General features: G+C 50.1%; 1 protein-coding gene across 1 annotated transcript; it reads left to right on the top strand.

Moving 5' to 3' along the window:
* Positions 1–530: 530 nt before the first annotated feature.
* Positions 531–15,617, top strand: SLC5A6 (solute carrier family 5 member 6). Its single transcript, XM_056852800.1, has 15 exons — positions 531–896; positions 1,907–1,972; positions 3,520–3,571; positions 4,444–4,511; positions 4,727–4,881; positions 5,075–5,215; positions 5,344–5,473; positions 6,721–6,809; positions 6,919–7,031; positions 7,226–7,293; positions 9,629–9,715; positions 10,529–10,710; positions 13,059–13,162; positions 14,033–14,154; positions 15,441–15,617. Exons 1-15 carry the CDS (start codon positions 567–569, stop codon positions 15,615–15,617), a joined length of 1,884 nt encoding a protein of 627 aa, XP_056708778.1. The 5' UTR covers positions 531–566.
* Positions 15,618–25,822: the final 10,205 nt, after the last annotated feature.

Genomic DNA, 25,822 nt, shown 5'->3' with positions numbered 1-25,822 from the left:
TCTTTGGCGTGGGAAGAGCAGCAGCCAGGCAAGGCTGGATCCACTAAAGGGCAAGCAATGCTTTGTTCCTGAAGGGGTTACGCTTGGTTGATAGCACCAGCCCTACTTGGGGCCCTGCCAGAGCTTGTTGGGTCAAAAAGACTTTCCTTCAGCTGACTCGCGGTCCTTGAGACTTGGAGATTGGCGGCAGCCAAGTGAAGGTCGGTTGTCTCCTGTGTTCAGGCTTTTTTTGGGAAATATAAAGAGGATTCCCTCATAAGCAGCCTCTCATACCTTCTCCTTCTTCCTCTCTTCCAGACTAGTTCCTCTTAATCATGGCAGAGGAGAGAGATTCCTGGACGTTGCCCATTTGTTTGGTGCTTTCTTGATGGGATGGAGTCAACATTGACAGGGGCAGACTGAAGGGCTGAAGCAGGTGCCGTGATGAAAATTCAGTTTAGCCTTCCTGCAGTGATGGGCGCTTCCCCGATGATCCAGTGATGGATAAGATCCAGTGACCAATGCAATCTGATTCCTCAACCGACGGCACTTTCCCAGGGAGCGGCCACGGTGTTGTCGCAGCCGAAATGAAGTTTGGCGTGACAGACTATGCCATTTTTGTGCTGCTGTTGGTGCTCTCAGCAGGCATTGGGCTCTTCTATGCACTTAGCGGTGGGAAGCAGCGCACAGTCCAGGAGTTCCTGCTGGCCAATCGAAGCATGACCTTCTTGCCCGTGGCGCTGTCCTTACTTGCCACGTTCCAATCTGCCGTGGCCATTCTAGGTGTCCCCTCCGAGATCTATCGCTTTGGTACCGAGTACTGGTTCCTTGGATGCTCATACTTTCTGGGGCTCCTTATCACAGCTCATATCTTCATCCCTATCTTCTACCGCCTGCGCCTAACCAGCGCGTACGAGGTGAGTGACAGCTTTGGAAGCATAAGACAGAAGAGGGTGTTGGTAGAAGAGCATCTTATTAGCATCTTAACTAGTGGACCATTTTAATCTCCCATTCTGTCTTCTGCCAGAGTCTTGATTATACCTTGTCCTGGTTATTAACTCCCAATATCTACTATTTAGAGATAACTAGAGGGATGCCTACCAAGATGTTGGGAAGCTTTATGGTAGCAGAGTCATAAAGATGGGCTATTGTTGCTGAGGTGAACATTAACAGTGCAATTCATCTGTTTCCCCCCTCTGGCAACCCCCAGAAAATTGATCTTGCTTTCTTTTTCTTTGCTGCTGACTGAGGTGACTTTTCAGTGAGCTGGCCACCCTTTAAAAAATCTATTTACCCCAACGCTAAATAATTTATGAATAAAATAAATGGCTCCAGTTACAGTACAGACCCTTGGGTTTGGCGTAGCTTTATTTCTCTCCATTGTGAGAACTGTCTGTTGATTCGTGCCCTCTGCCTCATGTTCCTTATCTTTTACCAACCAGAGTAATAGAGAGGCCTGTATTTCCCCCCCACCATGCAGGAAACTGCTGCCTAGGGGAGCACTTTGGATCAGGAAAATGTCACGGGAGGCATGAGGTACACCCCTCCAATTTCACCAGAAGAATTGGCAGCCCCCTGCAGCTGTGTTTCATTTTAGAAGAAAACACATAGATCTCCCACATAAATGTGTAGCTGTTGTGTATATATACTATATACACTATATAAATATACTATAGCTGGGTAAGAGGAAGATGGTGTGGGTGCTGATGCTTGGGGGAAGAGTGTAAAAGGGAGGGGGTCTCCTTAGTGTTTGCATGCAGATACTAAGCCTCAAGTAGGAGTACATCTCCTGTGCCTCACTGTCCCCCTTTGTCCCGCTCGCCAAAAGCTTTACATGCTTCACCAGTCAGTCTTTATCAAGGGTGTATCCCACTCCTTTCTGCCCCAGTGACCTCCCCTCTCTATCTCTTTGTTCCCCCCCCCCCAGTACCTGGAGCTGCGCTTCAACAAGGTAGTGAGGGTATGTGGAACAGTCACCTTCATCTTCCAGATGGTGAGTACAGAAATGACATCTGCCTCGCATGAGAGTGGTATGCCTTTAAAGCACACACACACACAAAGCTCTGCATGGTGTCCACATTGACGTCAAGCTCCTAGTCCTCATTTTTAAGGGTTTCCAACTTTGGTGAACTGTCCCCTTTCATCTCCCCCCACCCCTTTCTCACTCTGTCCATTCCACACCTCCTTTGTCATCATCTTCTACTCCCGTCTTTGTGCCTCCTGCCCAGATTGTAGAATGTGGACTGGAGCAAACTGGAAAGGCAGGGCTGTTATCAAGCTTCATGAGAAAAGGCTGGTAAAATTGGGTCAGGTGGGGGGGGGGACAATCAGAGCCCAACCAGCATGGAGGGCATGTGGGTAGGGAAAGTCACAGAAAATGATACCCTTGCCCATATATTAAGAATTTGTAAGGGGCACAGAGAACATTATTTGTGTCCTTATGAGAGTATTCTTAAGATAAATAAGTTAACCATTGTAACCAATTTATTTGAAGTGATGGGACAGAGGGTTTGAGGAATCACTGTTAAAGGATAAAAAGAGGAAATGTGTAGAAATAAAGAAGATAAATAGCGGCGAAATCCTAAGACCCCAGTACACCAGCTCCAAGACACAGAGAGAATAGCCATTGCACTGGCATCCACAGAAACCCACCAATAACAGTACACCAACAAAAACCCCATGATAAGTATGACCCCTGACATCAACCTGCCCCCATACCAACCATACATAAAACACAACAAGGGAGAGAACAAAGGAAACACAGTAACCTTACTGTAGGAAAATACAGGGCCATGACTAGTAGGAGCCCTGGGATGAACATGATTTCAGGGAGCTCCACAGATGTATGTTTCAGCCTTTCCTGCAACAATGGTACCTTTTGCCCGGGAGGCACCTGGCGAAGAGGCCGTGGCCCTCTGACCACATCTCCAGCCCACACTGGACACCCAATGTGTCTCCTGCACAAGGGTTCAGGTCTTTGGACGTGGGGTTATGGAACATCAGCTTTTTGCCAGGCAAAGGGGGTGCAGACACTGGTGCAGCAACAAAGGGACTCACAGCCTCAAATGCACAGAGAGCATTCCTGTGAACTCCCTAATAGCTCACTGGGGAGAAGCACCCACATGTCAAGCAAAACGTGGATTTGATTTCCACTGGCCATAGGTGGGGGGGGGGGCTGCTGGCAAGAAGGCAAAGCTGACCTTTTGGCCACCAACAACCCCATCTGCAGCAAAACAGAATAAGAGGCAAGACTAGACTTGACATTTCCTGCTCTGGATCTGTTCCCTAACCACCCACTCAACTGGGCACACCACTGAGAGACACGCTGTAGGGCCTTCAGGATCACTCAGCACTGTGGTGTTGAAATTGACTGTGTTTACCAAAGCTGGGAAGACTGTAGAGAGAGGTGTAGGGCCGTGGAATTGCACAGGTATAGCATATCCAGACCCCCACCCCTTTGCTGTACTGGCTGCCCTCGGGCCTGGGCATAGCTGGGCCAAACGTACTGCAGGAACAGTGAGGCTGTCTTTCTACCCACAGGTGATCTACATGGGCGTTGTTCTCTATGCCCCAGCACTGGCACTTAATGCAGGTAAGAAAGAAGGCCCTATGCCAAGGGGCCCAAGGAGGTACGGGCACAGTTTTTGCACTAGGAGGGCCCAAATCTCTGTGGAAGAGCCTTGGCTTTGCATGCAGAAGGTCCCAGGTTCAAACCCTTGCATCTCCAGTTAAAAGTGCCAGGTAGTGTGAAAGATCTCTGCCTGAGGCCCTGGGGAGCTGCTTACTGAGAGCCAGTGTGGTATAGTGGTTAAGAGTGGTGGACTGTGATCTGGAGAACCAGGTTTGAGTCCCCACTCCTCCACATGAGCGGCAGATGTTAATCTGGTGAACTGGGTTGGTTTCCCCATGCCTCCACATGAAGCCAGCTGGGAGACCTTGGGCTAGTCACAGCTCTCTTAGAGCTCTCTCAGCCCCACCTACCTCACAGGGTGTCTGTTGTGGGGAGGGGAAGAGAAGGTGATTGTAAGCTGGGTTGATTCTTCCTTAAGTGGAGGAGAAAGTCGGCATATAAAAACCAACTCTTCTTCTACTGCCAGTCGGAGTAGACAATACGCACCATGATGGACCTGTATAAGGCAGCTTGATGTGTGTTCATGGGAGGCTTAGTGAGTCTCTTCTAAGACACTGGGAGGGTCTGGGTGGAAAGGTGAATTTTGGGGGGTTGCGATTACTGAAGGCATCAACTGAGCGAGGCACCTGCAGAGGGAGCAAGTGGGGAATGTGGGGGTCTGAAGGGATTGGCCTGGGGAGGGGTGTGTGTGGCTGTTCCACTTGGAGACTCAGTACTGGTTAATAAAGGTTGGGGAGTGTCATGTACTTTAAGGCAGTCCTGGCTGCAGTCTGGACATGTGAGAACAAGTGGCTGGGCCCCTCCCTGAGGATTCTTTTTTCCTTGGGTTGCAGTGACCCATTTTGACCTGTGGGTTGGAGTCCTTGCTGTTGGCTGTGTCTGCATCCTCTACACCACCCTGGTAAGTGTAGACCCAAGGACGGGAGGGTGAAGCTGGAGCCCGTCTGGTCAACAACAGCTGGTGTTCCCATAAGAAACACCTCCCCACCCCATGTGCCCAGGTTAGGATTCCTGCTTGCTGACCACTACGGGGTCCACTTCGTTGATTTTATATTAGCCCCTCCACCGATAGCCACCTCCCCTCTCCAGTAAACGACACTCTCCTTCCCTTTGCAGGGTGGTCTCAAAGCTGTGATCTGGACAGACGTGTTCCAGACATTTGTCATGTTCGCGGGACAAGTGGCCGTGATTGTGGTCGGCACCATCAAAGTGGGCGGCATGGGCCGTGTCTGGCAGGTGGCATCTGAGCATGGCAAAGTGTCAGGCATTGAGTAAGTGCGAGCTCCAATTTACTGGCTCCTCCATCTTCTGTCCCTGCTGGGTGAGGCGAAGCATCCTGGGTATATCCTTGCCCAGATCCCTCACCATGGAGTGCCAGGACCCAGAAGCGGTGACATGGAAGAGGGGTGTGTGTGCGCGCCCTTTGCTCCTGTGTCATATAACTCCCTTCTTCCTCCTCCCCAGCCTGAATCCCGATCCTTATGAACGTCACACCTTCTGGAGTCTGGCCTTTGGAGGAGTCTTCATGATGCTTTCTCTCTTTGGGGTGAACCAGGCCCAAGTCCAGCGGTACTTGAGTTCCCGCACAGAGCAGCAGGCTGTGCTGTGAGTGTGAGCAGCACATGTAGTCAAACATGGTGCTGGACATTTCATATGAGACAGTAACTGTGTGCGTGGGGAGGCACGTGTGCAGCTTATTCCTTCGGGTAACGTCTGATCTTTGCCCCTTCCAGCTCCTGCTATGTCGTATTCCCCTGCCAGCAGATCGTGCTCTGTCTTGGCTGCCTCACCGGCTTGGTCATGTTCGCTTACTACCAGGAGCACCCCTTGACGCCGGAGCAGAGGAACGCCTCGTCTGATCAGGTTTGTCAGCTTTGCGTATCCTGCATACAGCAAGAACTCCCCCCCTTCTTGCAGCTGCTATATTGAAGGAAGGTTGAGTTGAGATCTGTACGAACATCTCATCCCTTTGCTTGTCCCTTATTTATGCTTCCTGCACACGCTGACTCTCACATTGAAGGGCAGACAAGTGGGTCTTGCATGATACAGCCGAGGTCTGGCAGGAGTCCAGGCAGAGTACTTGGGGACGATGGCTGTTTTTGAAAAAGATATCCTGCCTTTCCTCAGAAATGGGCTCAAGGAAATTACAATCAGTATCAATTAAAACAAACAAACAACCAGCCAGAGAAAGTCATCCTTACCCCGCATTCCAAAACACAGTGATAACAATGATGACCCTTTTGCTATTTTTTCTTCTTCTTCCAAACAGTAGTCCAATGTCACTTTGGAGACTAATAAAATTTATTCCGTCATAACCCTTCGTGAGTCAGAATTTACAAAATTCTTGTCCACTCCAGGGCAAACTGTTGTTCATGGAAAAGTCACTATTCTCCAGCAAAATGACTTCAAGGGGAGTTCATGGAGTTTGTGGCTGCCCGCCCATGTGTTTCTGAGCCAAGTCAAAGTGCTGGTTCTTATCTTTAAAGACCTAAATGGCTTGGGGCCAGCATACTAGAAGGACTGCCATATTTTCCAGCCTACCGTCTCACCAGCTCTGTCTCCACCTTCAGAAGTGAGGCGGGTGGCAACCAGAGACGGGCCTTTTCAGTAGTGGCACCTCGCTTGTGGAATGCCTTTCCCTTTGACGCTTGCCTGGTGCCTGTGCTGCTTTCTTTCAGGCGCCAGGCCAAAATCTTTCTGTTCAATCAGGTTTTTAAATGAGTTGTTTTTAAAAAAAAAAAACTATTCTAAGCTGTCTGTAGTCTGTTTTATGCTGGTCTGGGGCTGTTTAAACTCTAGATTTTAATTAATATCTCCCAGTGTTTTGTTTTCATTATTTTTATTTTGTAAGCCACCTTGGGCAGGTTCCTGAAGAGGTGGAATAAAAATGTTCTAAATAAGTAAAAAGTAAATGCACAGTTCCTGAATTAGAAATCATCCAGATGTTCAGCGTCTTTCCCCACCTCCCTTCCCCCAATCTTACCAAGGTCTTTGCAGGGTGCTTTCAAAGCATGAGCGCTGGGTCCAACCTTGGTGCCATTTTGAGCCACCTGAACAGCGGCACTTCCATCTCTCCTCCCCCTCCCTGCCTTTCCCCCTCCACTTTGCAGATGGTCCTCTACTTTGTCATGGACGTGCTGCATGAAATGCCTGGCCTCCCTGGTCTCTTTGTGGCTTGCCTCTTCAGCGGCTCTCTCAGGTGAGTGCCAGACCCTCTTCCCTCTTTGTCTCCAAAGGCCAACTGTGGTCCAGTAGAGATCGCTGAGCTCACCTCGCCCCACCTTCCTTGTTCTCTCTTGTACCGGCAGCACCATTTCCTCGGCCTTCAGCTCGCTTGCAGCCGTGACGATGGAGGACCTCATCCGCCCTTACGTGGCCAACATCTCCGAGCGACGTGCCACGCTCTACTCCAAGTTGTTAGGTAAGTTGTACCTTTTGGGAATTTGGAAGGGCAGGGAGAGAGACCCCTGTCAGATGCAGCTCCAGGTGCCCAAGCTCCTTCCTCAATGCCCGGTGAATTGTCACAACGCAGGGAAACCTCTCCCTTTCCCTGCCTCTTAACATCTAGCTGGCTCTGCTCTCTTGACCCCCATCCCACCCCACTTTTCTCCTCAGCTCTGGGCTATGGACTCATCTGTCTGGGCATGGCTTACGTCTCATCCATGATGGGTTCAGTGCTGCAGGTAAGGGAAGGCAGGGAGCAGGAAGGAAGGTTGTGGGAGGGTATTGGTGCGTGTATGTGTTGGCTGAGCTTCTGGTGTGCGAGAAGGAGCGTCATCCCTTATAAAAAATATTTTCGTCCTGATCCTGTCCCCACCCCACACGCTGCCATGTTTTTAGCCACATACATGGTTGTCCCTGTGTAATGTTCACCAGTAAAGGTTGATTATGGCTGGGGGAGGCCCGTATCCCCAATCCCACCTCAGCTGGGTTTGCTCTGATGTAGGGTTGCCAAAGGGCCTGGAGGAAAATGTCCCATCCTATTAATAGATGCTTAGAGTATAGAAATAGACAGCTCAAGTTTTTTGTGGTTAGTAGCATCACCTGAAAATAACCTCCCACTAGTTCTCTAGTAAAAGGACTGAACAGTCTGAATAGCCCAGATTAGCCCAGTCTCATCAGAGCTTGGAAGCTAAGCAGGGTCAACCACAATTAGTGCTTGGATGGGAGACCACCAAGGAAGACCAGGATTGCTATGCAGAAGAAGGCAATGGCAAATCACCTCTGCTTGTCTCTTGCCTTGAAAACACAACGAGGGGTCTCCCTGAGCACTTGATGGAACTTAATTATTTGTTGGCAACCCTGCTCTGCCAAAAAAACAAAACAGTGGGTTATAGATCAAATCAAGCCTGAACTGACCCTAGAAGCAAAAATGACTAAACTGAGGCTATCGTATTTTGGTCACGTCATGAGATGACAAGAGTCACTGGAAAAGACAGCCATGCTAGGAAAAGTGGAGGGCAGCAGGAAAAGAGGAAGACCCAACAAGAGATGGACGGACTCAATAAAGGAAGCCACAGCCCTCAGCTTGCAAGATCTGAGCAAGGCTGTCAAAGATAGGACATTTTGGAGGACTTTGATTCATAAGGTTGCCATGAATCGGAAGCGACTTGACGGCAATTAACACACACACACACACACACACACAACCCTGCTGTGGCTGCCCTTGAGCTGGTCACAGTTGCAGGGTTGTTGCCCTGAGGCTAACGAATAAGATGGGAATGACAAAGAATAAAAGACATGCAAAATGGTTGTCTCCTTCTCCTTGCATTCTCTCCCCTCCCATTTTTGCTTTCTTTAGTTCCTCTTCTCAGCTGATCTGTTATTCACAGCTTCACCTCTCATTTATTGTCTAAAACTCTGACCCACTGAAGGCAACCTCCACACATACATGACTGTTTAGGAAAGATACATCATGATGGGTGGCCATGTTAGTCTCTCAGTAGCAGTAGAAAAGAGCAAGAGCAGGAATCCAGTAGCACCCTAAAGACTAACAAAATTTCTGGCAGGGTATGAGCTTTCTGAAGAAGTGAGTTCTTCCATGCCACCCTCTGCACATGGAATTCCCTTCCATCCTTTTTATTTTCTGTACCTCCAGGTACTAGCTGGAGAAAACCACTGAAAACTCTTCTGTTCTCTCCTGCATTCCTTTCTTGATTCTGTTTGGTGTCTCTCTCTCTCCCCATTTTCTTTCTGCATGTTACATCTATGGTTGGGCCCAGTAGTGGGTAAGTAAAAACCTTGAATTAAAAAAAGGTAAAGGTAGTTCCCTGTGCAAGCACCGGGTCATTACTGACCCATGGGTTGATGTCACATCCCAACATTTACTAGACAGACTATGTTTACAGGGTGGTTTGCCTTGGCCTTCCCTAGCCATCTACACTTTACCCCAACAAGCTGGGAACTCATTTTACCGACCTCGGAAGGGTGGAAGGCTGAGTCAACCTTGAGCCGGCTACCTGAAACCGACTTCCGTCAGGATCGAACTCAGGTTGTGAACAGAGCTTTTGACTGCAGTACTGCAGCTTACCACTCTGTGCAACAGGGTTCTGTGATATACAATATCTGTGATATTCAATATCTATGATATTGAATTAAAAGGTGCCCCAAATGGTTATTTTTCTTACACAAGTATTTACAAAAATTACGGGCGGCAAATTCCATCTCGGAAGAGGCAGTTCTGTCCCACTGTCACACACAACTGTGAATGCCTCCTCTGAGAGGGCGCCTACTGAGGTGTATTTGAGGCTTGTTTGAAGAGAATGGCTGTGTGTATGTGTCTTTTTCCTTCTTCAGAAATGATTGTTTTCTTCATATACACATTTATTCTGATTCACTTGATTATAACTTGTACCATGAATCATCTAAGATTTCTTTATTCGGGTGGTGGCTGTATTTAGACTGTGAACAAGGAATGTGTCTTTAAAATTTTTTAAAAAATAATTATGTACATCACCTCATGCACTTCAGAGGACAAATGCTGGCAGATCTCCATCTTTTCCTCCCCCCCCCCCTTAGGCTGCTTTCAGCATCTTCGGCATGGTGGGGGGGCCACTCCTGGGAGTCTTCTGCCTCGGCATGTTCTTTCCTTGTGCCAACTCTGTGGTGAGTGTTGCTTCCCAAGATGGGGGGAGGGTCTGCCAGGCCCTCATCTTCCCCCTCCAAACACCTTTAAGGATTACTTAAGAACTTATTTTCATCCATCACTGGGCAGTTCATGGTCCCTCCCCTTCCCGACAAAAGCTAGGGGTTGAACAGAACAGGACAGTCCCCCCCCCCCCAGTTCTCCTTTCTCCGAACACTGCTGGGTAGGGTTGCCAACCGTCAAGTACCAGCTGGAGATCTCCTGCTATTACAACTGACCTGCAGCCGATAGAGATCAGTTCACCTAGAGAAAATGGCCACTGGGGCAATTGGACTCTATGGCATTGGACTCTAAGTCCCTCCCCAAACTCCACCCTCCTCAGGCTGCACCCCAAAAACCTCCAGCCGGTGGCAAAGAGGGACCTGGCGACCCTACTGGCAGATAGGGTTGCCAACCTCCAGGTACTAGCTGGAGATCTCCTGCTTTTACAACTGATCTCCAGCTGATAGAGATCAGTTCACCTGGCCACTTTGGCAATTGGACTCTGTGGCAGTGAAGTCCCTCCCCTCCTCAAACCCCGCCCTCCTCAGGCTCCCAAACACCTCTCACCGGTGGCGAAGAAGGACCTGGCAACCCTAGCTGGGGGCGGGCAGCTTGCCAAGAGCTAGTATATAGAAGTGGCCAATGTAGGAAGGAGGGAGTCGGACCATTACAGCCACTCCCCTCTGTGTGTGTCTGTGCCGAAGGCTTTGATGGAAGCCATTTTGGCCACATGGCTGCCTCTGTGCGGGGGAAGCTCCTCACACTCTGTTCCTCCTCTTCCACCTCCTCAGGGTGCCGTAGTTGGGTTGATGGCTGGGCTCGCCATGGCCTTCTGGGTCGGCATTGGAAGCTTCCTGGCCAACGTTCAGGCCCAGCCTCCTTTGCCCAATGGGACCGGAATCCCTTCACTTGATGGGAACTTCACTACAGCTGTCATGACAACGCTGCTGACCTCGGCAACGACCCCACAGAGGTAAGGAGGGAGCAAAGAAAATCTGATTCCCAGCAGCCTTTTGGGCTAAAAGGGAAAGAGAAGTTGTAAACCCTCGGCACTACAGAAGTCCAAAGTCCATGTTCAGAATAAGTTATTCCAGTCAGCTGTCTTGCGTAGCTGTGAAATTAATGTGTGCCTTTGTAGAATTCTGAGTGGTTTCACATGGGAGGGAAGTGGATAAGATGGTTGGGGCGTGCAAAGGAGCCCCAACCAGTGGGGTCAGTTTTTAAAAAATCAGTTTCTTAATCTTCAGCTTGGCCCCCTAGGACGGGGCGGGGAGATCCAGTGGGTCACTATACCCCATCCTAAGACCTGGCTGTATCCAGTATGTACATAAAGCATCCTCTCCATATAGCAAGCCTTGTTCTGGAAACTCCATGCAGGGAGCAGGGGCGGATTTCCCTTGACTCCCGTAGACGACTGACTCCATTGCTGAGCCAGGTCTGCACTTCGGAAGGCCTTCCAGATGTTTGATTTTAAACGTGGCTGGCGCAGGATGTTTTGCTGCCTTAAGCAGCTGCACTGCTCATTGCAAAGGATCCTGGAGCTCTTGAGTGGTGCACTACTTTGTACAACCACCTTAAACCAGGAGAAAAGATGGGGTATACATATTTTAACAAACCAGTAAATAGCAGTTGTTTCAAAGATTCAGAGGGGAGTTCTCAGCGTTGCTGCAGCTCTGTCACCAGTCCTTGTAAAACCAGTAAATTAAAAAAAAATAAACTATTGCTGGCAACCACATGGGCTGCTTAAGGACATAAGAAAGGCCCTGCTGGATCAGACCAAGGCCCATCAAGTCCAGCAGTCTGTTCACACAGTGGCCAACCAGGTGCCTCTAGGAAGCCCACAAACAAGACGACTGCAGCAGCACCATCCTGCCTGTGTTCCACAGCACTTAATATAATGGGCATGCTCCTCTGATCCTGGAGAGAATAGGTATGCATCATGACTAGTAGCCATTTTGACTAGTAGCCATGGATAGCCCTATCCTCCGTGAACAAATAAATAAACATATCCACTCCCCTCTTAAATCCTTCCAAGTTGGCAGCCATCACCACATCCCGGGGCAGGAAGTTCCACAATTTAACTATGCATTTTGTGAAGAAATACTTCCTTTTATCTGTTTTGAATCTCTCACCCTCCAGCTTCAGCAGATGACCCTGCATTCTGGTATTATGAGAGAGGGAGAAAAGCTTCTATACATTAATGTAGCCCAGCAAGCTCTGATGGCAGAGTGGGAATTGAATATGCATATGCACATGTACCTTGTGTCATTCTCCGTGCAGATGGAAGTCATTGTCCTCCCTTCGGTTTCATTCCCCAATATGTGTATACAACCTTCTGCATGTGTGCCACAGGTATCCTAGAAGGAAAACTAAGGCAGGACAATGACCCCCTCTGCATGGAGGAGAATGACGCAAGGTATATGTGTTTATATGCAGAGTGGTACACAAAACTGTTTTGTGCAGTATGCAGGGATGATTCTCCACCCAAGGTGAGCCCCTGAGGCTCTGGCAAGGCCGTTTGGGGTCAACTTGCTCCCAGGGCATCTAGCAAACTGCAACCCTAGTCTCTTGTTTCCTCTACCCACCCCATTGGCTTTGCCAGCACTCCGGTTCACAATTCATTGTTGTGGGGTTTTTGACGCCCAGTCTAAAAAGGTTACCTATCCCTGTTCTAGAATTAAGGCGTAGTGAAGTGGCCATGGAAGTTTGAGGTGTGGGCTAAGAAGTTATGGTTCAGTTCTTTTCAAACAGAATCTCACTATGTGGCCAGTCACTTTCTCTGCTGCAGCCCCTTATTAGTAATTATACTACTCATCAATAGCTCATATGGAATAGGCTTACCATACTCTTTTCTTGGATCTTAGGAGCATTGTGAAAGTCATTCCTGAGCTTGTTCTTGTCCTCCAGCTGGGGACTGATGCTGGTGTCCCAAGGCAGATGCCAGAGAACTGTTCTGAAAGAAAGAGACCTAGATTTCGGATCTTCTTCCCTGAAAGAGAAAACCAGGAAATATTTTCTTGAGTCCCTCCTGGAGGAAAGATTATGGACTTCTATGCTCTTGGGACATTGGGAGGCAAATTGCGTGTGTGTGTGTGAGAGAGAGAGAGAGAGAGTGAGAGAGAGTGTGTGTGTGTGTGTGTGTGTGTGTGTGAGAGAGAGAGAGATTCTTCTGACAGACCCCAGGTCTCAGAGGAAAGGGGATTGACCATTGGATAGTGCTACTAGGGATTCAGCCTTGTTCCAGTAAAAAGCTTTGGAGCTGTGTGATGGGAGCCAGCCCATCTGCAGAACCTCATGTGGGTCTCCTTGGGTCTCTACTAGGCTCACAGGACTGAAGAAGTTCTACAACTTGTCATACATGTGGTACAGTGCGCACAACTCCACCACCGTTATTGTTGTGGGACTCCTGGTTAGCCTGCTCACGGGTACGTACAGTTCTACAAGATTGCCAAGCTCTCCCCAGGTAATATAATCCAGGCCTTTACCTGGTGTAGCCTGGGGTGGGTGACCACATGAAGTGCCGTTCTAAAACTTCTGATTTATCTAGCTCAGTATTGTTTACTCCTGTGTGCGTGTGTGTTTGTGTACATTCTCCATCTGGGATATCTTGGAGGCTGAATGTGGGTGATCCTGGCACCAAATGTGGATTGTTGTCACTGCTGATATCTCAAGAGTTTACAGAATAGTGGCTTTTGATGTGAAAGTGAAAAGAGAGGGAAAGTTAGAAAAAGGGGCAGGAGAACTGAGTGGCAGCAGGTACTTGGAGTGGGGAGGGGTTCGAAAATCATTTGTGAATGTGTGTGTGTGTTGGCTGGGTATGCATGTGTTGCTCTGTGCCCTGTGTTAGATTTTGGGATTTAATCATAGTTGGAAGTGACCACCAGGGTCATCTAGTCCAATCCCCTGCACAATGCAGGAAATTCACAACTACCTCCCTCCCCACACCCCCAGTGAGCCCTACTACATGCCCAGAAGATGGCCAAGATGACCTCCCTCTCATGATCTGCCTAAGGTCACAGAACCAGCATTGCTGACAGATGGTCATCTAGCCTCAGCTCCAGGGAAGGAGAGCTTACCACCTCCCGAGGAAGCCTGTTCCACTGAGGAACCACTCTCACGGTTAGAGAATATGATCCTGACTGGCCTAGCAGATGGAGTCCTGAGGTCCCTTCCTCCCCATGAGTGAAGGAGGTGTGGGCATTGGTACTTATCACTGCTGGCTCCCTTTCTGGTCCCAACAGCATAGAGAGTGACCCTGCATAGCTCCCAGTAATGCTGCATTCTGTCCTACACAGGCCCCATGCATGGTGAAGCTGTAAACCCCCGCACTATTTTTCCAGTTCTGCCACGCCTATTTTGCTGCCTGCCTCCAAAGTACCGTGATAAGCTGCGCTGTGGGGTCCGTGACATTGCAGAGGTGAGAGCGCTGGGTGGGGGAATGAAAAGCATGACATGCTGTGATATGGCTTTTCTCATATCCTGGCCCTGCATATTCGCTGGAGCCACCCAAACTTGTATACTGTGAACCAACTGGGTGGGTGGAGGGAGAGAGAGACACTGCCTCTCCATTTCCCAGTGAAGCCAGGTAAAGATGCATCAGCATTGTCAGAAGGAGGGAAAGGCTGGCCTCCTGGAGAGCTGTGACCCAAATCGCACCTCTCCTCGAGTCCTTGCATTCCTTCCCTGTTCCATGTCTGCCTCAAGCTTCCAGTCCCTGTTTTTTTTTTCAATTTGTGGCCCTTGGAGCTGGGTCAGGACTGCCGAGCTGTCGCCTCTGCCCTCTCACTCCCTGGATCTTCCTGTAGTGTGCCTGCCACCACCACCCCCAATCCGGTGTGCATTCTTAGATCACTCGGCATGCCCACTCAAGCACAATGCGCTCAGCTGGGGCAGAGTCAGCCTGCATTGAGCAGGACACCTTTATCAAGCAGCAGGTCCCTCCCGCCACTGACTTCTCCCTCGGTGCCCTGGACAAATCTCTCTTTGTTTTCTCCTTCACATTCTTCCTGGCACCCCCATGCAGCATGCGCATGGTCCTTGGCATGTGTCCCCCCCCCCCCGGTTCTGCTTTCTGCGTGTGGAGCCAAACAAACCTCCCTCCTCTACTTGCTGAGCTGTTTCCCCTCCTCAAGGCCTGCTCCTGCAGCAAGTCCTTTCTTGAGCCGCTATCGGCCTCCTGACTTCCCAGCCTTGTCAGTTCCTGGCTTCTTGCTTTATCCCGGACAGCTGCAAGCTGCCTTCCCTGAGACTCTGTTGGCATTTCCCCTGTGCTGGACAAGGCCTGGTGTGCCAATAGTGCTACAGACCAGCAAATATTAACTGCAAGGAGCAGCAGCTGCAGTTTTGTCTGACATCTTCCATTCCCAAAGCATTTTGATCAAGAAAGGCTTTGTGCCAGGATCCACAGCTGCGAAGTTCAGCCGCAGGGAAAGCTCTGTTTAGTTTTGCCCAAAGGACTGGGAGTTTGGCCTGGAGTTTGAAGGCTGTTAAGGAGAATAGCTTTGGGTTTTGAAAGGGGCAGGATGGAGAACGCCAGGGAAGCTCAGCCCTCTGTTAGGACTGGGGTGTCTGGTGCTGGAAAAAGCACCTAGGGAATGCGATGCTGATGGGCCACTTTGGAAGTCAACAGGGACGGGGTGGTGGTGTTCCAGAGCAATCTGGAGAGGACGATGGCTGACTCGCTTTCTCTGGCTGTCTGGTTAGGACGGAAGCTGCTCAGACCCAGCATCTCTAGTTATGGAGAAAACCAGCAATGGGCTGCCAAACGGACGGACGGAGGGCCTGCCCCCAGGGAGTGACACAGATGAAGTGGAAACGGATGAAGGATTTGCCCGGGCGGGTGGGGCTCACGCCTACATCCTGCGGGAGACGGCCCTCTGAAGATCGTCAGGGATCAGTTCTCTTCCAGGATGGGAGCCCCAGGGGGGTGGGGGGCTCCTGCACAAGAGATGCTCCTGGCCCCTCCTGAGTGCCATCAAGGCTTATCATGTGCTGGACCTAAATCTCCTGTCCTACAGCACCAGATGGGCGTGGGGCCACACCCGTCCCATCTTGACTGTGGTACATTCTCTTCCAAGGTTCTACTCTGCTGCTCGTATCGTATTGTGAATATGCCTGGGGGAGAGGAGCGGACACTGCCCCATCCCCAGATCCCAAAGCACAAACGGCCACAGCTGGAATCTCTGTGGCTTCGAGGTGCCTCCTCTTCCGCACCCAGCTCTCGGAACTCACATGTCTCTTGCCCACTCGTCTGGGGGAGGGTGGGCCCTTGCCAAAGAAGTTACTTGATCTTGTGCTGGGGGTCACCCTGCTGCTGCCACCAGCCCAGTAACCTGGCAGTGGGGGGGGGGATGGACGATGGGGGCTATAGTTTAATTCCACTTTTGTCACCCTCATCAGGTACTGCTGTGATAGGGGGCAGAATCAAGTGTTCAGTAATCCATATAGTGTGTCCTTGGAGTTCCTGGTTCAGTTCCAAACACCTTTGGGGGAGGGGTGTGTGTTGCGCTCCGGGAAACATCCCTGCTTCCTGGGTGGCTCTCGTCACCCAGGGCCAAACCACACAAGATGTTCAGCTGCGGGTTGGGTCCAGGTTCTCCCAACTTGACTCACCTTTCCTGCAGCCAGATGTCTCCTGTGTTCAGTGCATGTGCAGCCCCGCAAGGAGGCAAATAATGACCCCCCCAGGGCTATTTCAGCTTGGGAAAATGGTGCTGGGGAGAGGACAGGGCGCCGTGTCGTGGTCCCCTTCCAAGTTGGGGTTGCGCAGCACTTGGGAAATAAGTTTTCCTCGCAGCTGCTGCCTGGGATACAAGCAGGGTCAGTAGAACCCCGTCATGACTCATGGCCAAACATCTCATTCCATTTGGTCTGTCTAATGCAGCTCCCGTTTCCCCCGTTGTCTTGTCTGGGCAGGGTTGAGAGAGGGACTGGACTCCGGACCTTTCTCCTCAGTCTCGGTTTTTGTACCATGCACTTCTTGTCTGTGAAAAAGGTGTGAAAACTTCTTGGACCTCGTTTCTTGTCTTTCTCACACTCAGCAACAATTTTTGCTGCTGTTAGTAAAAATAATTATTGATGGTTCTTGTGGTTTCATGTGCGGCGGGGGGGACTCAGAACGTGGGTTCTCGCCAGCGATCGTGCCATCTTTCTTGATCCTGGCATCCTCTTCCCATGGGGCAGCCGGTTACACTGTATGAACCCGCTACCTCACGCCCTGGCCTTGAATGCTGACCACAGCCCCGTCAGATTCCGGGCCATTTAAATAATGCTGAGAGCTTCCCTTTCCCCAACAGCACTGGCCTGGGCATGCAGCTGGGAGTTTTGCTTCCATGGCCACCAGCAGCATCTCCACTGGGGACCACAAGCCTTTCCCCAATGATGCTGGGCAGCTGGGAGTATGGGTGGCAGATTACTTGAAGCAAACAGATGGGGAAGAGCATGCAGTCAGCTGGCAGGGGAGGTATGTGAGTGGGGGTCAGTGGAGAAGAACAGGGTTGCAGGACTCCTGGCCTGATGTCAGAATTGCTGCCCCACCTTTTTGGAATCCAGGAACACTCCCTGTTCTTTCTGTACTCTGTACTGGTGCTGTGGGGCTAGGCTGATGGTGGGTTGTGAATTATACCTAAGGGGCACCCCTAGTCACATGAAGTGCCTTATACTGAATCAGACCATCAAAGTCACTATTATCTGCAAAGACTGGCAGCAGCTCTCCACAGTCTTGGGCAGAGAAAGGTCTTTCACATCACCTACCACCTGGTCTTTTTAAGTGGAAATGCCGTGGATTGAACCTGGGACCTTCTTCATGCCAAGCAGATGCTCTGCCCCTGAGCCACGGCCCCTCCCCACAAGTCTCAAGCAGTAGCTGTTTTATTTATTTAGAGTCTACCCTTCCTATAAAGCTGCACCGCACTCCCATGCCCAGCACAGAACCTCCTGAAGGGATTAATGCAGCAACGGCTGGTTTTGACCAGGCATGCCAAGGTGCAACGGTCACTGCTTTGATTGCACCGGGGGAGTCAAGGACGGCAACTCCCTGTCCTGCGGTGTCAAACCTCCAGCAACTGCAGGAAGGGGGACAATGCAGCCCTGAATGTTTTCGTGAAGGCCTTTGTTAAGAAATTGCAGCCTGCTGTGTTTCTCCAAACCCTCCTACAACCACTCATCAACTCCAGCCAAGCGGTGAGTGGAAGCCACAGCAGTTTTTCTCCCCCCCCCCAAAAAAAGAAAACATGCTTAGCATACTGTTTTGTCCACTTAACTCACCTCATCCTTTGGGCTCCAAATAGCAGTGCAAAGAAATTATCCCCCAAAACAGTGAAATGGATACAAGAACAGTAACTGCAGAGGGCCTCTCCCTATGGACCTACGCTGGGATTCCCAAAAGTCATCTGTGTGAGGAGGACTTAAAATACTTCCCAAAAACTGTTCAGACCTTAGTATGTTACCAGGGGGAAGCAGTGCTGCAGATGTGAAGAGGCCACTGAACACCGTTCCATGTGTCCCTTGCTATCCAACCAGGGCACACAAACTGTCCTCCTAAGCAGACTTACACACTTCTAAGACCATTGAAATCAATGCAATTAGAAGGGTATTACTCTGCTTAGGATAGCATTTGAAATAATTCCATGGCACATTTGTGAAATTCCTTAGAAATCACAGTGGAACACAGAGATCATCTTGAAAATAAGTTCCAGTCCTGGGATGCCCCCTCCCCAGGGGCCAGTGATCTCCATTCAGTTTTGGGACGCAAGCCTCCTGTTACCTTTTTTGGAGGAGGCTGGGGGCACATTGCATAGCATCTTGATGTTTCCTTTGAACCAAGAGCAGGTACTTGAATTTGCTTGCCTGCATCTCTCCCTCCACCCTTCAGCATCTGGGTGGACCTGGATCTTCACAAGTTCTCTAAACAAAAGTTGGACCAGGCTGTCACTTCCACCTCTTGGCCTTTTCCTTAGAACTAGGCATTAGGTCTAGTCCAGAGGTGTCAAACATAAGGCCCGAGGGGCAGCTCTGGCTCCTTGAGAACTTCTATCCGGCCCACCAGCCAGCTGAGACAGCTGCCTCCCCCACTCTCAATCTGGGCTGGCAAGGCATGGCCTAGCCGGACCAAGTGTCATTTATGTCATATCCGGCCCTCGTAACAATTGAGTTCTAGACCCCTGGTCTAGTCCCAATCCAAGTCATGAAAGCGAAGCCCATTCAGTTCTGTATCTTAAAAATCAATTCCATGCCTTAAGAGAAACAAGTGTGAGTGGGAAGAACTCACACGGTCACACACGAAGCTCCCTTATACTGAATCAGACCATGGTCCATCAAGGTCAGTATTGTCTACTCAGACTGGACACAGTTCTCCAGGGCCTCAGATGTCTTTCACGTGACCTACTGCCTGGTCCTTTTAACGAGATGCTGGGGGTTGAACCTGGGACCTCCTGCATGCAAAGCAGAGGCTCTTCCACTGAGCCACAGCCCCTCCCCTTGATAGTACAGTTGTGATAAAGAAGAAACGCCTTGGTTTCAGGACACCTGTGGGCATGAGGGGGGAAAAGGCACTCTGCAAATGCTCAAAACATACTTGCTTCCAGATGGTCCATTTATATATTCTAAGGCACAGTACTGGCATTGTTCTGGAGCAAAGTCTTGTCAAAGGTATGTTTGTGGGTGGGTCAGGTTTCTCTAGGAATGGATGCAACTGGAGAACCAGCCTCAGTTGGTAAAAGGTATTCTGGGCTACTTGTACCACTTGACTAAAGCCAGTACATACACGCACAGACCTATGTGTAAGCATCTCTCGTGTTAAACTGCTGTCTGGAAATTGTGAAGGACTGGGATGAGGTAAACGAAATCTCCAACCTAGACAAGGCAGATGTGCTGAGGGTGAGGACTAATGCTGCTGTGGGAATGGGGGTTCTGATATGGGATGGGGTCACACTCCCCTTGAAAGATCGAACACAGGCTTGGATTCCATTGCTCCCCGGCTGCTCTCGGCCTGAGATTCCCCTGTCCCGTGGCCTTCCTGCATCCCCCAGGCAACAACTCTGGATGGCCTTGACCCATGGGTAGCCCAGCTGCTTGAGAATGTTTTGGCCAACTTTTCTTGAGAATGTAGCAAGTCAAGTGGCCCCCTAAAAATAGTCTTGAGATCTGTGGGGAAGGACAGCTAGCAGCACACAGGGCTGGGATGACTCTCCCCCGCCTCCTCTGATGTGTCCCTGCCAGTACCTGGAAGAGGGAGGCAGGAGGCCGGCTCATTAATGTGCTCGTTAGTACAGGCTCCAGTCCAGGCCCAGGATGGATTTATGAGCTCAGCCTTGGCCCCGGCCTCTTTCCCAGAGAACAGCCGCAGCTGCTACTCCCCAGTCTTTTCCCCTACATCTGGGGCGGGGTGTGTGTGTGTACTGAAATGCTACTTGGACACCAGCCGGCCCTACAGCACCCATCAACTGCCACAGAAAGTAAGACTTTCTCAACCCATGTTACCTCGCCCCACAGGCTTAAGTGCTAGGCTGTAGAGCTGCCTGGACTCCCTGGACCTTTGGACCTGGAAGGTCTGCTTCCTTATTCTTGCCAGGGTTACTGACAGGCGCTCTGCATATGCTCGCAGACCTTTTGCTGGGAGGAAAGGGTGTTCTTTGTTCACCGTTTGTATGAGTCGTTCTTCACCCAAGAGCATCCTCCACCGCAAAGGGAACATACTGTGAATCAATTTCTCTGTGAAGACAAAACTGCAGGTCCCAATACAATTCAAACAGTCTGTTTTCAGCTTCAAAAAATCCATGTTTCAAAAGGGGAGAGAGAAGAAGGAGGAAAATAAGGAGGAGGAAAATGAGCAAAAAAAATTGGGGTAGCTGTTAACATACAATGATACTGTCAGGTATATTTTTGTTGGTATCCTATTACCCATTTGGAAAACTGAAATTGCTGTGCAGAATAATGATGACCTTAAGAACATACGGTAAGAATCATAGTATCATAGATTGATTCTATGATTATGTTCTTATGGTCATTATTATTCTGTCAGGTATGTTTTTGTGGGTATCCTATTACCCATTTGGAAAACTCAAACTGCTGGGCAGAATAATGATGACCATAAGAACATCATAAGAGCCATGCTGGATCAGACCAAAGGACCATCTAGTCCAGCATTCTCTACACACAGAGGCAACCTCTAGCAAGCCCACAAATAGGATGACTGCAACAGCAGCCTCCTGTCCATGCTCCCCAGCAACTCATAAAAAGAGGCATATTGCCTCTGGTACTGGAGGCAGTAGATATCCATCACGGCTAGAAGCCATTGTGATTAGTAGCCACTGATGAATCAGTGATCTAATTGCTCCCCATTTATTAGGAAAACAGTACAACTAGGTCCTTGTGACTAAGCTATGGAGACAGTAAACCTGCAAGGCATAATCATCCCCTCTTCCCCATTAAAGTGGTGGGCAGCTAGGACTGAGGGTGGGAAATCTAGCACAAAGCAAGGTGAGCTCCCCCTCTGAAGCTGACAACCAGGTGAGGGGAAGAAGAGGGCAAGGAAAAGGCTGTAGATTTCCTTGTGCAGCAAGTGTCCTGCCCTAAGGTGAAGAGAAACAACCACCACCATCAGAAGCCCCTATGGTGTAGTTTACGGAGGAGGGTATTGCCAGGGAAATAGAGTTGCTCCTCTTGCCTCAGGACTTGGCTGGGGCCACCCACCGAAGACAGCAAAGGGAGTGGGTGTGGTGATGCCTCCGGTCCAGGAACCTGCATAGAGGCAGGACCGCATGGGCCACTTCTGCAATAAAGGAAGAGGGAAAATATTAAGGAATTCCCAAACCCTCAGTGTCTTCAAATAGTTCTGCTCTTTGATAAAACACAAGTAGTCTACTATAGGGGCTTCCAGGGACATGGCATTCAGCGGCACCCCACCCAAAGGAAGTGGGGGTCGTCATGCACATGTCCCCAACCCTGTGTTTCTTCTACCCCTCCCCATCCTACTGCAGCATCCCCCCCTTTCTTTGCAGTCAAGTTGCAGCTGATTTATGGTGATCCCTCATGGGGTTTTCAAGGCCAGAGATAGTTCAGAGGTGGTTTGCCATTTGCCTAGCTCTCGCTGATGACCCTGGATTCCAAGATCTGATGAGATTGGGCTAGCCTGGGCCATCTCCTACCCATCCATTTTGCCACCAAGGAAGCACAGGCTAAGACACAACCAGGGAAAGGTGACAGTAAGGGGTTACCTAGCAGTGGTTTTCCCCTAATGATTAGATTTGCCAACCTCCAGGTGGTGGCTGGAGATCTGGGATTACAACTGATCTCCAGACAGAGATCAGTTTACCTGGAGAAAATGGCCACTTTGGAAAGTGGACTATGGCATTATACCCCATTGAAGTCCCTCCCCTTCCCAAAGCCTGCTGTCCTCAGGCTCCACCCCAAAATTTTCCAGGTATTTCTCCACCTGGGGCTGCAGCCCTACTAATGCCTAACCAATCCCCCTCATGCTGGGAGCTCAGCAGCACCCAGTATAGGGTTGCCAACCTCCAGGTACCAGCTGGAGATCTCCTGCTATTACAACTGATCTCTAGCCAACAGAGAACAGTTCCCCTGGATAAAATGGCCACTTTGGCAATTTGACCCTATGGTATTGAAGTCCCTTCCCTCCCCAAACCTTGTCCTCCTCAGGCTCCGCCCCAAAAACCTCCCTGCCAGTGGTGAAGAGGGACCTGGCAACTCTAACCCAGTACCTTCAGAGGGTGCAAGAAGGCTGTTGGGGCCATCCTGGGTATGGGGAGGCCTTGTTCAAGGGTCCGGCTCAGGTGGGCAATGTAGCTGGTTGCCAGGAGAAGCACATCTAACTTGGAGAGCTTGGTGTCAGGTGGGACCGTGGGCAGAGCCGCTTGCAGTGCCAAGAACGCCTGATGGAGAGTCCGTACCCGGCTTCGCTCTCGAGCAGCATTCACCGGGCACTGTAATCCCGTGGCAGCTCCGTGGGTGAGGGCAGCACGCCTCCGGCCCTGAGCGAAGGAAGCAGCAACCTGAGAGACACAGACAAGCGGACTGGCCCCCACCCCAGCTGCTTACAATTGCCACACACTTAATGCTTCCCCTAGAACTGGAGCAGCTCCACCTTACCTGCACAATCCACCCTCCTGCCCTGGTTCCTCAAGTGCTGCCTGCAGCTTAGGGTTGCCAGCTCCGGGTTGGGAAATATCTGGAGATTTTTGGAGCGGAGCCTGGGGAGGGTGGGGTTTGGGGAGGGGCTTCAACGCCATAGAGTCCAATTGCCAAAGCGGCTATTTTCTCCAAGCGGACTGATCTCTATCGGCTGGAGGCCAGTTGTAACAGCAGATCTCCAGCCACCACCTGGAGGTTGGCAACTCTAGCTTCATCCTCTACTGTCCTGCCTCTTCAGTAACTGCACCTATTTAAGCCCATTTCAGAAAGCACCTACAAGATCTCATCGTTCCAGATATTCTGAATCCTGTAATACTAAGGGGCTAACAATGTGGTCCTAAACAGAGTTAGTCTTCTAAGTCCACTGAGGTCCATGCACTTAGAAGGGTGTGACTGCTTAGGGTTGTACTGCCAGAACACCCACCAACCCCACACTGTGAAGCATCCCCTGCTATGTCCTACAAGTGTGCTCCATTCATTACCCTCTTTGTGGCTGGGGTCTGTGGTCCGTCGCTAGGCAGCAGGGCCACTCTTCTGCTGTTTTTCCTCTGGCCCCTGCCTAGCTCCGCTCGTCCCGTTCTCCCACTGCCAAAGGAGGACCGCGGCTTCCTCTGGATGTCTTTGCAACTCCCACAGTGTGGGAGATGAGTTGGTTCAAGGGTCCCGGTTTCTAGCGTGAGTAGCTCCTGAGCGGCACCCACCTCCTTCAGCTCAGCCATCCTTCCTGCTGCTGGTAGGGAGGCCAAAAGGCACCCGTGTACCTCATCAGCAGCTGGCGGTTCCCAGGAAGGGCAGAAGTTCTCGTTACCAATGTGCTGCTGCAGAGAGAGATGCTGGCTCCTGGCGGATTCCCTGGGAACCAGCCCTGCCTCCCAACCACCCATGCAGTGCACAGCTTTCCTGGGAGGTCCAAACGCCAGCCCAGCCCCCTGCTGTTCTGGGATAGCTTGGCCAGCTCCACCCCGGCTCCTTTCGGCAGAGAGAACCCCCAAGGGATTAGAGATCAGCAACAAGAAGAAAATGACACAAGACAAATGAAGCTGCCATACACTGAATCAGACCTTTGGTCCATCACAGTCACTATTGTCTACTAAGGCTGGCAGCAGCTCTCTGGGGTCTCAGGTGGAAGTCTTTCACATCACCTACTGCCCGATTCCTTTTAACTGGAGATGCCAGAAATTGAACTTGGGACTCTCTGCATGAAGAAGAAGAGTTGGTTTTTATATGCCAATCTTCTCTACCTTTGAAGGAGAATCAAACCACAACCTCTCCATCCTCATCTTCTCATGACCTTACTCCTCTCAATCACACACCTTCTCCTGCTGGCCTCGTCTTGTGTTCTGCCATGGAGTGCCACCTCCCCCCCCCACCATTGCCAAACCACTTCCTCCTCCTCTTCAAGGACCTTTCAGGGAGGTCAAGCCCACCAACGGCTATTCACCATAAATGGAACTTCCATGCTCAGAGACAGTGCACCTCTGAATACCAGTTGCTGGAATGGTTGGGGTTGCTTCCTGCTTGTCGACTTCCCATGGGCCTCAGATAGAAAGAGAACGGTGGACTAGAGGGACTTTTCTTGGTTCTGATCCAGGAAAGAAACTTTTTCCTGCACTTCCTTAGCTGTGCTTCCACTTTCACTGGAGGCACCCTGAATCCATCCACATTATTCCTTGACCTCTCTCTTCCCATCCTTGCCTTTCAGTGCCATCTTAAGCAGGTCTGCGCACTGGGGCTTACTCCCAGAAAAGCATTCTTAGGACTGCATAGTTGGTCACCTAGCACAAAACGAAGCACTCTGGAGATGGGCTGTGTTTCTCAGAGGGCCCGTACACCTAGACAATTAGTAACGCTATAAAAACTTGAAAGGGGAAAAGGTATGCAATTAGCCGGCCCAGTAACAGCCCTTTTCCAGTCTGAGCCAAACAGGAAGACTGAATGGCATACCCTATCATTTAGTTTGTTTTTTATCTAGAAAAGTGGCATGCCACTTCTCCAAAGTCCTGCTTGAGACAGCTCAAAAAGTCAAAGCAAATACAATAAAATCATTAAAATAATAACTGTAAAAATTATAAGTACTAAAGTAAGCCATAAAAACAACATTAAGGAACCCGAAATGATATCCATAAAATCCCTCAGGCTAGAAGCAGAGCATTCAAAAACAGTTTTAAACACGGAACATTTCAATTAAAAGGCTGGCTAATGGGAAAGGTCTTGACCTTGTACCTAAAGGACAGTAATGTCAGGGCTGCATGTGCATTGCGGGGGGAGGGGGGTGGTATCTTTCAAAGGCAAGGATACCATCACTGAAAGAGCCCGGGTCCTTCATATCTGCAGGTGGGACACAGAGAGCAGGACTTGAAAAGGTTCTCTTAACTGGCAGGATGGACATTATGGGAGGAGACATTGCTTTGGGTACCCCGCCCCCTAGCCATTTAGGCCTTAAAGGCAAGAACCAGCACACTGAATTGTACCTGGAAACGAGTGTGCCCCCACTGCAAATCTTACACTATAAGGTGATTTAATCCTTGCATCCAGCCCTGACAATGAACTGTCTGGCTACCTCATTTGTGACCAACTGAAGTTTCTAGACAGATTTCAATGGCAGACACATGTGTGAATCGAGTCCAATAGCACCTCGTGTGTGTATGTTAAGTGCCGCCAAGTCGCTTCCGACTCATGGCGACCCTATGAATGAAAGTCCTCCAAAATGTCCTATCTTTGACAGCCTTGCTCAGATCTTGCAAATTGAAGGCCGTGTCTTCCTTTATTGAATCAGTCCATCTCTTGTTGGGTCTTCTTCTTTTCCTGCTGCCCTCAAATTTTCCTAGCATGACGGTCTTTTCCAGTGACTCTTGTCGTCTCATGGTGTGACCAAAATACGATAGCCTCAGTTTAGTCATTTTAGCTTATAGGGTCAGTTCTGGCTTGATTTGATC

Source organism: Euleptes europaea, chromosome 7 (assembly GCF_029931775.1).
Source record: "Euleptes europaea isolate rEulEur1 chromosome 7, rEulEur1.hap1, whole genome shotgun sequence".
Lineage (NCBI taxonomy): Eukaryota > Metazoa > Chordata > Lepidosauria > Squamata > Sphaerodactylidae > Euleptes > Euleptes europaea.
The sequence above is the reverse complement of the archived record's forward strand: the minus strand, read 5'-3'. Positions and strand labels throughout refer to the sequence as shown.